The sequence below is a fragment of the Oenanthe melanoleuca genome, chromosome 21 (genome assembly GCF_029582105.1).
Source record: "Oenanthe melanoleuca isolate GR-GAL-2019-014 chromosome 21, OMel1.0, whole genome shotgun sequence".
Taxonomy (NCBI): domain Eukaryota; kingdom Metazoa; phylum Chordata; class Aves; order Passeriformes; family Muscicapidae; genus Oenanthe; species Oenanthe melanoleuca.
Genome location: NC_079354.1, coordinates 5,626,285 through 5,642,380, shown reverse-complemented (window position 1 = coordinate 5,642,380; position 16,096 = coordinate 5,626,285). Strand labels below are relative to the sequence as shown.

The 16,096-nt window shown below is 45.1% G+C and overlaps 2 protein-coding genes across 3 annotated transcripts in view; one reads left to right on the top strand and one right to left on the bottom strand.

Moving 5' to 3' along the window:
* The window catches only part of DVL1 (dishevelled segment polarity protein 1), a 67,675-nt gene extending 57,436 nt beyond the window's left edge, over positions 1-10,239 (bottom strand). The window contains exon 1 of one of the 2 annotated variants that reach the window (XM_056508276.1): positions 9,874-10,239. In XM_056508276.1, coding sequence (XP_056364251.1) covers positions 9,874-10,043 — 170 coding nt within the window. In that variant the 5' untranslated portion in view covers positions 10,044-10,239. The remainder of the gene's footprint in view (positions 1-9,873) is intronic. The other variant, XM_056508277.1, reaches the window with a different exon arrangement.
* Positions 1-16,096, top strand: part of TAS1R3 (taste 1 receptor member 3) — a 147,089-nt gene that overhangs the window by 67,697 nt on the left and 63,296 nt on the right. The window lies entirely within an intron of this gene.

The following is a 16,096-nucleotide window of genomic DNA, read 5'->3' as shown; positions in this document are numbered from 1 at the left end:
ACAATTCTTTGGAACTGGAATTGTGCATTTTGCCAAATTCTTAAGAAATAGCTGCACTTAAACTGAATTTATTTTTCTTTTTTAGAATGCACTTTTTAAAAAGCATTTACTTTTTTTTTAAGAATTTACTTCTTTTTTTTAAAAAGAATTTACTTCATTTTTTTAAAGAATTTGCTTTTTTTTAAAGAATTTACTTCATTTTTGTAAAGAATTTACTTCATTTTTGTAAAGAATTTACTTCTTTTTTTTAAAGAATTTACTTCTTTTTTTCTAAGAATTTACTTCTTTTTTTTAAAAATTTACTTCTTTTTTTTTTTAAGATTTTTTTTTTTTAATAATTTACTTACTTTTTTTTTTAAGTGTTTCAAACTGCTGCCTGCTGAAGGCCAGGATGCTCTGACATGACTCCAGATCAGCAGAAAAGATTCATTTGCAGCTCACACACACAGCCCTTGCAGAAATCTTAATTATCAGCAGATAATAGCACAATTAGAGCACATAAAATAGACATTCAGCAAAAGAGGAGGCACCTGGTTATTTTTTTTCTAAATAACAGTCAGGGATGAGATGCAATCCTGGATATGAAGGAATTAAACTGCATCAGAAATTTCTGTACAATGCAGAATTGTTTTGGTCAATTAGGGGAAATTAATTAATTAATCCTCATGCAAAAAATGCAAACAAAGGGGGAAGTGGAGAGGAAGCATGAGCAGAGCTTTTACAAATAAGAGGAGGATAAATTAATAAATTAATAAAATCTAGATATTGCCCTTACCCTTTACTTCCTCTCTCTTATTTTTTTTCCAAATGAAACCCAGAAATCTCAGCACAAACCTTTAATTTAAACCTTAATTTTTATTATTGCAGAATAATAACAGCTGCACAGAGTGGGTTTTATATAAATTACATAATTCATGTGTTGAGTCAGCATCATTAATTGGAATAATCAGTTGATTCTTAATGAATTAATTTTCTCTCCTATAAAGGGAGGCACAGTGAGGCAGGGTTTAAAATATTGAATTTTAGAGATCTTTGAAAGGAAAACATGAAGACAGAAAAGAAAGTGAGAATGAGCCAGAATTTGAGGAAATCACAGAATTTGACATGTGTTGTGCAAACACCACCTGAAATCAATGAATTAAATTCCTTAAAATCAGAGTGAGACTTGGCCCCAAAAATTGCACAAAGCCATGGAAACACCTCCCAGCTGCATTTCAATGGAACCAAAATCTATTTTTGAAAATAACCTCAATATCAGAGGTGAGCAGGACCCCAGTGCAAGGGCTCTGCTGCCACTCATCTGTCCCAGGCATTATTATTATTATTATTATTATTATTATTATTATTATTATTATTATTATTATTATTATTATTACTGCATGGAAATTAACTCCTTAATTCAGTGTTTTCAGCTGTGCTGCAGCTATTTAGGGTGGATTCAAAGCCTGTGGATCTCCTGGAGCAGCTGGATCTCTTCCTGCTGCTCTCTGGGATGGAAATAATCCTTAAAAAAAATTATTATTAAATAAATCCCACTTAATTCACAGGCAAATTTGAATTAGAGATACAACCAGCCTATAGATAAAATTGCTGAACTGGAATTCTTAATGTTTCCAGGAGCTGTGTGGGGGATTCTTAAACCCAAAGAGAGTATTGGGAAAAGAAAAAAATAAAAAACAAAATAAATAAATAAAAACCTGCATCCACTCTGAGGAGGTGCTCATTAAATGAACAACTTGTTTTTCTTGTAAATTTGTTTTTTCTAACTTGTCCCAGTGCAGATCAGCAGGCACAGGAAGCAAACCAAACCTGATGGATCCCTTGAGCTTGTTTTCACAGCCTCAGCTTTTAATAAATGAAACACACTCCACCCTCAGAGCAGAGCAGGGCTCAGGTTCCAGCAGGAAAAAAAATAAAAAATAAAAGGTTCCTTTTAAATATTTAGATTAAACATTAAAACATGAAAATAAGCAGTGGCTGGTACTGCAGACAGGTATCAGAATCAGCTTGGGAAAATGTGTGTCAGCCTGGTGTGGCTGCAGATTCCTCTGGATTTCAAGGAAAAAAAAGATAAATTAAGATAAATGAAGAGAAATTAATATAAATTAAGATAAATTTCTGTCCCTGTTCTGAGCCTCCTTCTCCAGGATTTTTGGGTTTTCAGGAGTGCCTGAAATGAACAGTGACCATCCAAACCTGGACTTGGGAGTTTGTACTTGGTTTTGATTATTTGGATTAAATGGTGTTTTCTGATGGCAGCAAGCAGAAAAGCACCCCAGTGCTGGATGTTGTATAAACAGAATAATAGTTTATAAATTTCAGGGAGAAAATGGCAAAAAGAAAGGAGAAAAAAAGAAAAGATAAATTTATTTATCTTTATCTTATATATAAATATATTTATATTTATCTGTGCTTGCTATTAGGAGCAGGCACAGACCTCAATTCAGCCACTGTGCCCAAGTATTTTGCTGAGTCCAAGCCTAAATACAATTTATTTTGTATTTCTGACTCTCATTTCAATGCTTTAATTACACCACCATCCATAATTTTTTTTTCCCACAGTAACAGTTATTAAACTTTCCCTTGGAGCCTGAATTCTTGACTGCTGCTGATCCAGGTACTCAGGACCTGCCCTTAATAATCCCAATTTTCAGGCCTAGGACCTGCCCTTAATAATCCAAATTTTCAGGCTGTTATTGCAGATTTGTTGGATTGAATCAAGCTGGGGATTTAAGGTCATTTTGGGACATGATGGATTTGGCAGTGCTGGTTCAAAATTAGACCCCATGATTTTAAGGATCTCTTCCAAGCTGAGCAAGTGTGTAAAATAAAAGCTGGAAAAGCCACTGAACTGCACAGCCAGAGCCACCAGGTTTAGGAGCTGTCTCAAAAAACTAATAAAAATTAAACAATTTTACAACTAAATCTACACAACCATCTGTGGGGTTTTGAGACAAAAAAAAAAAAAAAACAAAAAAAAAAAGTTTTTTTTCCTTAAAAAGTTTTCTCCTCCCACTGCACTCACTGCAAGGGAGTGACAGAACATGAGCTAGAAAATGGCTCAAAATTCAATGTATTTGAGAAGAAAAAGGCTCTCAGGGAGTTCAGCAGGTGCTGGATGTCACCCCTGGGCTGTGCCATGCCTGACATTCACCCTGAGCTGTTTACACCCAGAGCAGCTGTCCCAGCCTGACCTGCACCACTGGGGCTCTTACACAACCCAACATTCCCCTCCAGCCTCCAGCCAGGCAAACCTGGCCAAAAAGGAGTGGGGAAAAAAAAAAAAAAAGCCCTTTTACAAGAAACCCACTTGTTGCACCATCAGCTGTTGGCCAAAAGATATTTTCAGTAAATGTGTATTTGTATTTTCAGTAAATCTGCATTTATATTTTCAGTAAATCTGTATTTGTATTTTCAGTAAATCTGCATTTATATTTTCAGTAAATCTGCATTTGCAAAGCTCTGCATGGTAAATTGTGAGGCTGAATGAGCAGTTGAAGGCCCAACTGTGTCCAAATAAATTGTGTTTTTCTCAGTGTCTGAACTACTCAGTGATGAGAGAACAGGGAAAATACAGCAGGTAAACACTGAGAGGACATGAATCTTCAGAAAAGCTGTTTTTATTAATTCTGCCCTCATGGAACTACTTCCTTACTTTTCTAAAATCACCCTGTTCCCTCCATAACATTGAGAGTAAAAGAGATAAAATGAGGAGGAGGAGACAGGGAAAACAAGCCCAGAGCAGGAAATTCTCCATGGCTGCTTTGTCACCATCACCCTGCTCCTATTTTAGTGCCAAAGGTTCCAGTTTTTCCTAAAAATAAAAAAAAATTCCAGGCAAATCTCCCTGCCCATCCTTCAGCTCTGGACATCACCTGGAATTCCCTGGCAAAGAAGAACCACTTGCTTTGGTTTTGTATTATTTTATTTTATTTTATTTTATTTTATTTTATTTTATTTTATTTTATTTTATTTTATTTTATTTTATTTCTGTTTCAAAAAAGACAAACTCCTACCTGTAACTGACCTATATCAGCCTCTGTCACCTGCTTGCTCAGTTTTCAAACAAGGATGGAGGGAGGCATCCTTTCATCTTTAGTCTTGACAGGGTTTCCTTAAAAACACCAGTAAAAATACCTCATTAAAATGTGTATTAATAACTACCCTCTCCAAAAAAAAAAAAAAACAAAAACAAAAACAAAAACAAAAAAAAAACCCACTACCCAAAACTGTGGCCTCACTACTCCAGAGCAGAGTTCACCAAAAATGCAGAATGTTCTGTCCAGTCTGCTGCATATCCCAGAATTAGCCTGAAAAGTTTTCCAAGCACAGAATTCAGCCCAAAAAAACCTTTCCCTGCTCAGTCTAGAACTCTGTGATTCCTCAGAACAAAGAGGAAAAATGGAAATTCCAGGTTTTTGTCTGACATTCCTCTGCTTGCTGGGTTTTTATAACATTTCACTCAGTGACTGTGGAGTTCTGTGGGTGTAACACCCAAATCTGTGGAGTTTTCCAAACTATTTATGTCCAGAATTGATATTGGTTATCAATTAAAATTGATCAGAAAATCCCAGGGTGGTTTGGGTTTGGGTTTAAATCCCACCCAGTGCCACCCCTGCCATGGCAGGGACACTCCCACTGTCCCAGGGAGCTCCAGCCCGACCTTGGGCACTTCCAGGCATTGGACAATGACAGATTTTTTGGGAAATCTCTAGCAGGGCCTGCCCACCCTCCCAGGGAAGAATTCTGTCCTCATTTCCCATCTCACCCTGGCCTGTGTTACCCTGCAGCTATTCCCTTTTGTCCTGTCACTGCAAACTCTTCCCAACAGTCCCTCTGAACTGGGTAAATAAGCAACTCCTGCTTTCATTTCTCCTCCTAAAATTGTTCTGTGTGTTTTTAAAAAAGCTCTAATTATGAAATTATAGCACAGCAAGACATCTGGCAGTTAGGATCCCTTTTCTAACTCCTCTTAGGGCAAGGGTGGACCAGGGATGCTGCATCAGCTCCATAAAAGGCACAAAATGCTTCCCATGGCCCTCTCCTATTAAAAATCACCCCATTCAGCTCACAATCCCAATCCCAAAGCAGATTCCTACTGCTTTAAATCCTATTTTCTCACCAGTTTTCAACCAAGAAAACCAATTTATAGCTGCACCTCGAAGTGCAGTTTGAAAGGAAGCTGATACCAAAGGAATGCTTAAAAAGCCACTCCTCAGAGAAGGAGATTCACAGGATTCTTAGTTCACACAATGGAAAGAATGAGGATTTGAACCTCACCCAAAGGGTGGCAGAGCAGACACACTCTGCTATTGCACAGGCTTTTCCTGCCCCACTCACAGGGAATGGAGCAGAGGAGCCACAGCAAGGCACAGAAGGAATATTTATCCCATTTTGGCCAGGTCACTTCTTTAGGATCACAGGAGGATGGAATACAAGAACCCAAACAATCCACAGAAGGAATATTTATCCCATTTTGGCCAGATCACCTCTTTAGGATCACAGGAGGATGGAATACAAGAACCCAAACAATTCACAGAAGGAATATTTATCCCATTTTGGACAGATCACTTCTTTAGGATCACAGGGGGAATGGAGTAAAAGAACTACAGCAATTCACAGAAGGAATATTTATCCCATTTTGGCCAGATCACCTCAGTAGGATTACAGGGAGAACAGAGCAGAGGAATCACAACAATTCACAGAAGGAATATTTATCCCATTTTGGCCAGATCCCCTCTTTAGGATGGTTCAGTTGTTCACTGAAACTCTCCTGCCACAGCATCACATCCCACACTGGAAGGGCACAGTCTCAAACCAGGTTACTGTACAGCAGATGAAACACATGGGAATGCCTGGATTCAGCACTTTGTGCTTCTGGAAGTCACTGATCATGTTTTACAAGCAAAGCTCTGGAAATACCCAATATTTAAAAGCAGACAGATAGGAATTCCTCTTGTAGGATCTGTCACACAGATTCATTATGAATCATTTGGATCCCACACAGCTGTCAGCATTTCAGTCATGAGAGCCCAGGCATCACAAGCTACAGCTTTATTTTTAGATGTAGTCATTAGCTGTTGTTTTTTTAATCACCAAAGATTCCAATTAACAGAATTCTGTGTTCCTGCAAGGATGTGTGGGGCTGTAACCTGAGAAGCAACAATGTCAGTGATGGGAAATGACCTCTGAGCTTTGCCCTGAGGAAAGAATCAGTGGCTGGAATTAATTAAATCAGCTGATGACACAGCTCCTTGTTTGTAAAAACATACCTCAAACATCACCTCTCCTAAATTTCACATTAATGAGGCTGATCCTGTAATGTCCCTGCTTGGTTTCCCACCAACTAAAATAAAAATAGAAGCTCCAAAGCATTTCCAAGGGCTGAGTATTAATGCCAGGGCACAGTTTGGACATCTCAAAAGCAGCATTATGGCTACAGATGGAGGCAGCAGGAAAGCAGAGTGGAGGCAGAGCCATCCCTCGTGAGTCAGGGGATGAAGTGGCACAGGGGAAAGTGGCAGAGCAGTAAATTCAAAGCTCAGAAAAGGGAATGTGACACTGCCACACCTCCTGCACCTTCCAAGCAGCAAACAGGGCTTGAATTCCATGACACATCCATCAAACAGCTCCATCCCAGCCCCCAGCCACTGCATCTTTCACACTTGGAAACACATCCAGTGCTTCTGAGCACGTTATTTATTCCATGAGTTCAGGATCCAGGAAAGGCCGTGCCTTAATTACAACAGCATGTGCAGAACTGCAAGGAGTCAGTTCCCCAGCCCTGGCTTCCCAAGGAGCCTCCAACCTCCAGGAAAACATTTGCTTTCCTCACACAAGGAGTGCTTTTCACATTTCAAAGTCAAAAATTTAAGGATTTAGCAAGTGACCAAGCCAATCCCAGCTTGGCACAAGAGGGAAGGACACCAGGACACCACAGGGACACCCAAAAAGTCCCTGCAGCTCCAGCCCAAGTGTCACTTCCAGGACATGAGGTTTTCAGGCACATAAGGGAGAAATTAGAGAGACACAGCTCCGTTCTGGTTTGTGGTAACAGCAGCTAGAATTGCCTGTTTGCAACAATTAAAAGGATGGAGCTGTGCCAGGGGAGGTTTAGGTTGGATTTTGGGAAGTTCATCCCCCAGAGAGGGCTGGGCAATGCCCAGGGAATGGGCACAGCCCCAAGAGCTCCAGGAGGGTTTGGAAAACACTCCCAAAGATGCACAGGGTGGGATTTTGGGGTGTCTGGGCCAGGAGCTGGCTGGATAATCCCTTCCAGCTCAGGATATTCCACAAAAAGTCAGTTTGCAGATGACATGATAAAAACAAAACCCATATTTATTATTAACACTAAGCCAGCCAAATTTCATTTTGGAATTTTCCCAAATATTTCTGATTCAGAGAGGCACAAACACACAAGGAACAAGACACAGAAAATAAATGCAAAGATCTGACTGACAGCTCAGGAGTCCCACGTGCAGCAGAGTCACTCTGAGCTGTCTCAAGGCAGTGAATTGTCACCCAAATGCTGCTGATTAAATAATAAAGACAGAATTTCCAGGTATTGATCCTTGCAGCCCTTCATCTCCATTAGTAACAGAAAAGTTTCACCCCAATTTTCAGACCAATAAGAAAATCCACCCTAGGGTTTGTTACTAACTCTGTTTCCTGGTCAAAGACCAAAACACCCCTGTGTGTTCAGGATGCCTCAGCACAGTTTATATTTCCTAACCCTAAATTTCTGTGGCAGTGGGAATGATGCAGATGCTGCCTGAACAATCCCAACCTCCTTCAGTGAAATCAAACCACAAATACAACTTGAATTTCTATGACAACAACGTGTCCCTGTCACTCGGAGGTGAAGGAGGAAAATTTACCAACAGTCGATTTCAAAGACATTTATTTTGAAAACAAACATTTTGTACAGTTGTTTCCCCCCCCCCCCCCCACCATAAAAACATTTCCACAACTGAGAAAAACAAGAAGTCAATCCACCAACACTCCTATGGTTACAAGCCAACATTAACAACTCACCACATCAGAAATACGTGTCAACAAACAATATCCACATTCCACCAGGGATAAAAACACAATCAGCATGAAAGGCTTCGGGTCTCAGGGATAAGAAAGAGGCCACACAACACATCCAAGGATTCTTGGGGTGATCCATCTCACCAAACACAAAACCTGCACCTCAACCACGGTGTTATTTTGGAGTCAGATCCACACGAGTTTCCCACAAACCAGCTCCTTTTTTTTTATTTTTTTTCCCCTGGCAAGGCATTTAACTGTGCAAAATTGCCTTGCCAGCGACAGATGCGAGTACAAAGAGAAGTGATTTGCTACAAAAGGATTAATACATTTTGAAAGTTACTGTCTGGCAAACTGTCAGAGGGACTTTTATTGGTTTATTTTGTTCTGGCTGTCGCTAAGCCCGGTGGCACGCAAGCCACAGTGGTGTGCAGGGAGCAGAACGGGGTCAAACACCCCCAGCTCTGCTCCCCGAGCTGCCTCTGCTCACCAGAGGTCACTGCAAAGTCCCAATTCAGCCTGTGCCCTTGGACGTTTGGCCACTGACCACGTCCCCTGTCTGGCCACCGACCATCTGGGTTTGACAGCTGCTGGCCCAGCACAGCCCCTGGAGCCGTTTGACCACCAAGTGTTTGTCACCTGCTCAAACAGGTGACACCCATTTGACCCCTTGACCACCTGACACCTGCCTGACCACCAACCACTGACCACTTCACTCCTGTTTGACCTTGGACTGTCTGACAACTGTTTGACCCCGGGGATTTGACAGTCGCTACCTGAGCGCAGCCCCGGGACCCTCTGACCACTGACCACTGTTACCTGCTTGAGCACTGACCATTTCACACCCGTCTGACCAGGAACTGACACCTGGCTGACCTGGAGGATTTGACAGCTGTGGTCTGAGCACAGCCCCTGGCACCGTTTGACCCCTGACCACTTGCTATCCTTTTGACACTGACCACTGCACACTCCTTTGGGCCCTGACCATTCCACAGCGCTTGAGCACTGACCACTTGTCACCCTTTTGACACTGACCATGCCACACCGTTTGAGCACTGACCCCTTGTCCTCATTTGACATTCATCTGACCACCGACCACTCATCACCTCTTTAACCACTGACCATTTCACACCCGTTTGACCAGGAACTGTCTGACACGTGCCTGACCTGGAGAATTTGACAGCTGTGGTCTGAGCACAGCCCCTGGCACTGTCTGACCCCTGACCACTTGCTATCCTTTTGACACTGACCACGCCACACCGTTTGAGCACTGACCCCTTGTCCCTCATTTGACATTCATTTGACCACTCGTCACCCATTTGACGACTGACCATTTCACTCATCTAGCCACCGACCACTCATCACCTCTTTGACCATTTCACTTCTTCTTGCCCACTGACCGTCCGTCCCCCATTTAACCAGTGACCATTCCACACCCGCTCGGCCCCCGAGCTCCGGCCGCCGCCGCCCCAGCGCTGCCCGCTGCTCTCCCCGGCCCAGCGCCCCGGGGCCCGCCCGCCCTGCCCGGCGCTGCCGCGGCCTCTCGGGGCGCGGTGACAGCTGCGGCCGCCCGTCCCCACCGCCCGGGCCCGGGCCCGGGGACACCGCGCCAGCCGCGGGCGGGCCCGGGGGCTGCACCGGGGGCACGGAGGGATCCGGGGCACCGCGGGCAGCGATCGCGGCAGCCCCGAGCCCGCGGCGGGGCCGGCCCGGCGCGCCCGCCATGTTCGCGGCGCTGCCGGTGCCGAGCGGGGCCGGCCCGGCCGAGCCCGGCAGGTGCCCGGGGATGCGGCGAGCCCTGCCCGGGCCCGGGGACGGTACCGAGCGCCGGCGGCCGCTCACCCGAAATCCTGGTCCATGGACTTGAAGAAGAACTTGTAGCTGTGCACGGGCCGGTTGCTGAGGACATTTTTGAAATCGGCCAGCGTGACTTTCTCCGGCGGCACGGGCAGCTTCACCAGGTACGGCGTCTCCTCCTCGTCGATGTGGTAGATGATCTTGGTCTCCGCCATGGGCGAGCGGAGCGGGGGCGGCCGGCCCGGGCCTCGGCCGGCGCTCGGCTCCGCTGTCGGCCTTGCCCACAGGAAGGGAGCTCGCTCGGGCTCCCTGCACTGCTCTCTAGCTGCCCGACCCGGGAACGGCAGCGCGCCCGCCCCGCCCGCATCCTCCGGCCGCCCGCCGGCCTCGCTGCGCCAGCGCCGCCGCTGCTGCTGCTGCTGCAGCGCTGCCCGGGCCGGGGGCGGCGGGGCCGGGCTGAGCGGAGAGAGCGGCGGGGCCGGGCTGAGGGGGGGCCCGGGCTTAGGGAAGTGTGGCGGGGCCGACCTGAGGGGAGAGAGCGACGGGGCCGGGCTGAGGGGAGCCCGGGCTGAGGGGAGAGAGCGACGGGGCCGGGCTGAGGGGGGGCTCGGGCTGAGGGGAGCCCGGGCTGAGGGGAGAGAGCGGCGGGGCCGGGCTGAGGGGAGAGAGCGGCGGGGCTGGGCCGGGCTGAGGGGAGCCCGGGATGAGGGGAGTGTGGCGGGGCCGGGCTGAAGGGGGGCTCGGGCTGAGGGGAGCCCGGGCTGAGGGGAGAGAGCGGCGGGGCCGGGCTGAGGGGAGCCCGGGCTGAGGGGAGAGAGCGGCGGGGCCGGGCTGAGGGGAGCCCGGGCTGAGGGGAGCGCGGCGGGGCCCGGGCAGCGCCCTCCGCCCTCTCCGCGGCCGCGCAGCCCTCACGGCCCGGCGGCACCACCGCTGAGGGAGGGCGGCGGGAGGTGCTCGGGGTGGGAAGGGGAAAGGGAAAGGGAAAGGGAAAGGGAAAGGGAAAGGGAAAGGGAAAGGGAAAGGGAAAGATAACGGAATGGGGATGGGATGGGATGGGATGGGATGGGATGGGATGGGATGGGATGGGATGGGATGGGATGGGATGGGATGGGATGGGATGGGATGGGATAAGGGGAGATGATAGGAAAGGGGATGGAGTGGAAAAGGGAAAGGAGATGGGATGAGGAAAGGAAAGGGAAGGGAAAGGGGTTGGGAGTAAGAGCGGGGATGAGAATGAGAAAAGGGGATGGGATGGGGATAAGGAAAGGGAAGAGGATAGAGTGGAAAAGAGAAAGGGGATAGGAATAAGAACGAAGATAAGGGATGGTAAAAGAGATAAGGGATGGGGATAGAGGGAAAGGGAAGGCAGATGGGAAAAGGAAAGGGGATGGGGAAGGAAAGGGATTAGGGATGGAGAGGAAAAGGGGATGAGATAAGGGGTTGAGAATAAGAGTGGGGATGGGGAAAGGGAAGATGAGAATACGAGAACAGGGAGATGAAGAGGATAGGATGAGGAAAGGGGACAGGGATGAGGAAAAAGAATGGGATGGAACTGAGGATGAGGAAAAGGAAGGGATGGAAATGGGGATGGGAAAAGGAAAAAGGACAGGAAAGGGGTGGGAGAAAGGAAAGGTGATGGGGATGGGAGTGGGAATGGAGATAGGAAACAGGGGCCACAGAATCAGAAAACAACTCTTTAGAGTTTTACATATATCATGCAGATGATGTGTTTGGAAAGAATTCACCTTTATTTCTAGAAATTCCCTGGAAATGACAACCAGAAAATGAAGACTGCAGAGCAGTGTCCTTAGATCCTGAAGAATCTCCTGTTTATTAAAAAAAACCCTTTTTCAGTTAAACCCCAAGCTTATGATGTTATGTTTCACCTTTGCAAGGCAAAGGCACATTCACCTGTTAGGATGCTCAGCAAAAATGGCAAAAGAAAAGGCAAAATGGGGAAGAAAATGGAAAAAAAAAAAAAAAAAAAATGGGGAAAGGAGCAGAGTTTGCAAACCACTTTTGAGGTTTGATTTTTTTTTTGGAGCCACAAAAGCTCCCCAGAAAGCACAGAAGAGAGCAGATAACTTTTTCATGCTGCAGTCAAACCAGCAGTTAATCCAATTAAAGACAGGACTCAGGAATTCAGGGTACACCCCTGGCCCATCAGAACTCGTGTCTCACAGAGCTCAGGCCTTAACACTTCAGCAAAATATAAATTTGAGGCTCCAAATCTCTTGCTAATAGTGCTGTGCCCTCTGTGATAGAGGGAATGGTCTTGCTGAGCCCTGCAGGGAGCAGACAAATGTCCTGAGGCATAAAAGCTGCTCACCCTTTTCTTCATTTCCACAGCAGTTAGCACACAGAAAATAAGCAAATCCTTTACAAAAGTCATTTTTTTGAGTTATAGCAATGCTTGTTGCTTGTCTCAGGGAATTCTGAGAGCTCATCACACTCTGGGTGATCAGAAGAGTTGGTAAAAAAATTCTGACCTAAACTAGCAAGAGGTTTTTGTTTTAGGGATTTGTAAATTTTTAGTGGAGAATGTCTAAAATCAAACATCATGTAGAACACATGACCTTAATATTCCATGGGAAAACAACTGAACCCTCCATTCTTGGGCAAAAAATTTTTGCAACAATATTTCACAAAAGAAGTGTTTGTGTGAAGAGATGGGATAAAAGGGAAACTCTGAGCACCCACCTGGAGATTTCCTGGGTGGATTTATCTGCAAAAGAACAAAATTCCACAGTTTAAACTTCTCCTGCATCTGCTCTGGAAGATCTGCAAGATTTTTTTTTTTTTTTTTTTTTCATTTATTCTCCCTGTACTGAGAAGGAAGTGGAGACATTAAACACTAGAGGGAAGCAAAGACTTTGCAGTAACCTCTGCAAAGCTTCCCCTGGACCTAAACACAAATAAACCTGAGGGAAATGAGAAATAACAGGAGGGGTTTGCATTGTCCCAACCCCTCTTAATTTAGAAATGTGTGTTAAGGAGAGATATTGCCCCACAGGGAGGGGAAAAGAGGAAAACACTCCTGTGGGTTTTCAAACACTTCCATGGGATGCAGACCCTGTCAATGATAAATTATTTTGATTGATCCCAGCTCTTCCTCATCATGATTCCATCTCTTTTCTTTCCTCTGCTTTTTCTTAGCAGCTGCAACCCCTTTTAAATAAAAAGGGAGAGCCACACTTGAAAAAATTCCCTGCAGGAATTGTCTGCAGAGCAGACACATACAGACCTCTAGGAAATTGGAGTTTTTTGCTTGGAAATGTTTATTTGGATCTTTATCCTCCTTCTCTCTCAGTGTTTCTTCTTCCTCTCAGAAATTTGTTCTGTTGATGACTTACAAGTCCCTCTCCCCAAACTGGGAGAAACTGGGACAAACTGGACTTCAGACAAGTGGAAGACAATAAAAATATTTCATTTAAGTGAATGAGCTTTTCCTTGTTCCCAGCTGCTCTCCTGGAAAATCAGATCCATTAACAGAGAAAAGTAAAGGAATAAAAAACCAACAGGAGCTGGAGTCTGCCAGCAGAGACCAGCAAAGCCCCACAGCAGCAGCTCCAGCAAGGATTATTTGGGTGATTATTCTCATTATTGTTATTGTTATTGTTATTGTTATTAATCACCCAGAGAAGGGGTGCTGAGGAATGGCAGTGGGATTTCCACCAGGCAAGATGAAGATGACACTTTCACCAGCTGCTCAATAATCCTAGCTTGCTAAATGCACTTTTTTTTTTTTTTTTTGGCCACTTTTTAGTTCCATTTCCTGCCTTGATCCTTCAAACCCTGCAGTGTCCAGGCTGCTTCCATCCTGTCCCTGGGAGAACTCTGCTGTCCCAGCTGGGGAAGTGCTCAGGGGCTGGAAGGGCTCCAGGAGCTGAATGAGCAGCAGGAACTTTGCAAGGTGTCAGACCTGCAAGGAAAAGAGGAATTTGGGCTGGCAGGGAAATTGAGATTCCAGCAGGAAATGTTATCTTCCCTTCTGGAGCTGCAAAATGAGATGCTCTGGAATTGCTGCCAGCCTTCCTCTCTGCTGGATGGTTTGAGCTCCAGCTCCAGCTGCTGGTTTGTTCCTTCACAGCATTTCTGAATTCCTCTGTGGGCCCCATGACCCTGTTAAATAATGATGTCCCATGTGGAAATCTTATTGGAAGCACTGGAATAATTTACTGGATCCAGTCTGCACTTTGTCAGGCACTTTGGGATGCTCTGAGATGAAACAGCCTGAGATGAAGCACAGTTATTGGGAAGAATTAGCTAATGCTGGCTGAGAGAACACCTCCAAAAGGGCAAGAAATAAAATCAACCTGAGCTGGAAAGTCCATGTTATTCTCCTTTATTTCTTAAATGTTTGGAGAGTTAACAGACAAATGGGAAAAGTTAAGCAATACTAATAATGAGAATTAATTCTGTTACAACCAAGAGAAAAACAAGATTTCTGGAGGAAGATCTTAGTCTGGAGAGTGAGCACAGAGCTGAAAAGAGGAGGTTCTAGTCCTAGTCCTAGCTCTAGTCTCAGTTTTAACCCCTTTAAGGTCACCCCTTTTTCTTGTCCCTCATCAAGAACTCACAGCCCATTTATTGCCCTAAAAATCTTTGATTTCTCTGCCCTCATCGAGGTAAAGTTCTCACTGAGGGGCAACTGCTGCAAAAATACTGAGGACTATTATTATTATTATTATTATTATTATTATTATTATTATTATTATTATTATTATTATTATTACTACTACTACTATTTTAACTAATTGAATATAAAATCTATGTCTCAGGAAATCAGGGAGACTGGGATGGAGCAAAGCCTGCAAAAGAAGGTAAAGAAATTTATCAAAGTGCAGCAATTCATTGACACAGAGAAAGAATTACTTTGAATAACTCAGGCCAAGTGCTACCCACATGAAAAAAAAGTGTTTCTCCACAAGAGCCTGGCAGTGCAGAGGGCAATGGGAAGGGCCTCAGTGGCTTCTCACCAGGATTTCAGGGCAAACAGCCTTCACTAATTCCTCTGCATTAAGAAATAAAAAAAAAAAATCTCTTCAGTTGTTTGTTTTTCTCTTGGTTACCCAGCACTTGTCTCTTCCTCAGCCAGAATTTTAATTTGCTAAATGACAGAGTGGCTGCTGCTGAAAGCCACAGTGGTGATGTCCAGGACAATCACACAACATTGCTGTCCTGAAGGAAAGGGCCAGAATCCCATGGATCCCATCCCATCTATCCCATTTATCCCATCCCATCCCATGGATCCCATCCCATCTATCCCATTTATCCCATCCCATGGATCCCATCTATCCCATTTATCCCATCCCATCCCATGGATCCCATCTATCCCATTTATCCCATCCCATCCCATGGATCCCATCCTGTCCCATCTATCCCATTTATCCCATCCCATCCCATCTATCCCATTTATCCCATCCCATCCCATGGATCCCATCCCATGAATCCCATTTATCCCATCCCACCTGATGAATCCCATCCCAACCTCACCAGGGAGGGTTATTCTGGACCATAATCCAATCCCATCAATCCCATTTATCCCATCCCATCCCAGTTTACCTGCTGTGTCTGACCATCACCCAAATCCCAACCAGTGATCAAAGCAAGGCTGAGGAGCTCCCAGAGCCCTTCCCAGCCTTTCTTTCAGAGAATATATTCATTTTTCCCCCCTGAAGCCATTGTGCAGCCCAGGAGTCAGATAAAATCCTGAGATGTCTCTGGAGCTGGTGAGTTAACCCACTCTGAGCTGTGCAAGGAAAAACCTCCAACCTTTGACTCTCAGACAGGAAAGGGAGGCAGAGAGAATTCATAACAATTATTTGAGACTCTGCCACCCTGATGGAATAACCAGCTCAGCCTCCTGCAGGATGCAGCCTGGGCTTCAGGGGTAAAAATCCCTCTCTGCTTAAGGGAGGGCAAAAATGGGCTTGGGATCAACCCCAGACCTTCCTCTGCACAATCCTGGGCACTTTTTGGGCTGGATCTTCAGTGGGGATAAAGGAAATTAATTACAAATCACAAAAGAAGAGCAGTGGAAGGGCCAAGAAATTAAAAAATGAGGATTTGCTCAGGTGCAGTTTATGAAGGCTCACCTCCTCCTCTAGTTCTGTTCTGTTATTAATATTTTTTACTGCTTGAAGGCATTGAATATAATGCCCCCCAATATAATTATTCTTTTAAACAGCCCCCAATAACAGAACTATTAGTATCTGTAAAAATGTCCATGGTGTGTTTGTCATTAAAATGCATTGTGGTGACATCC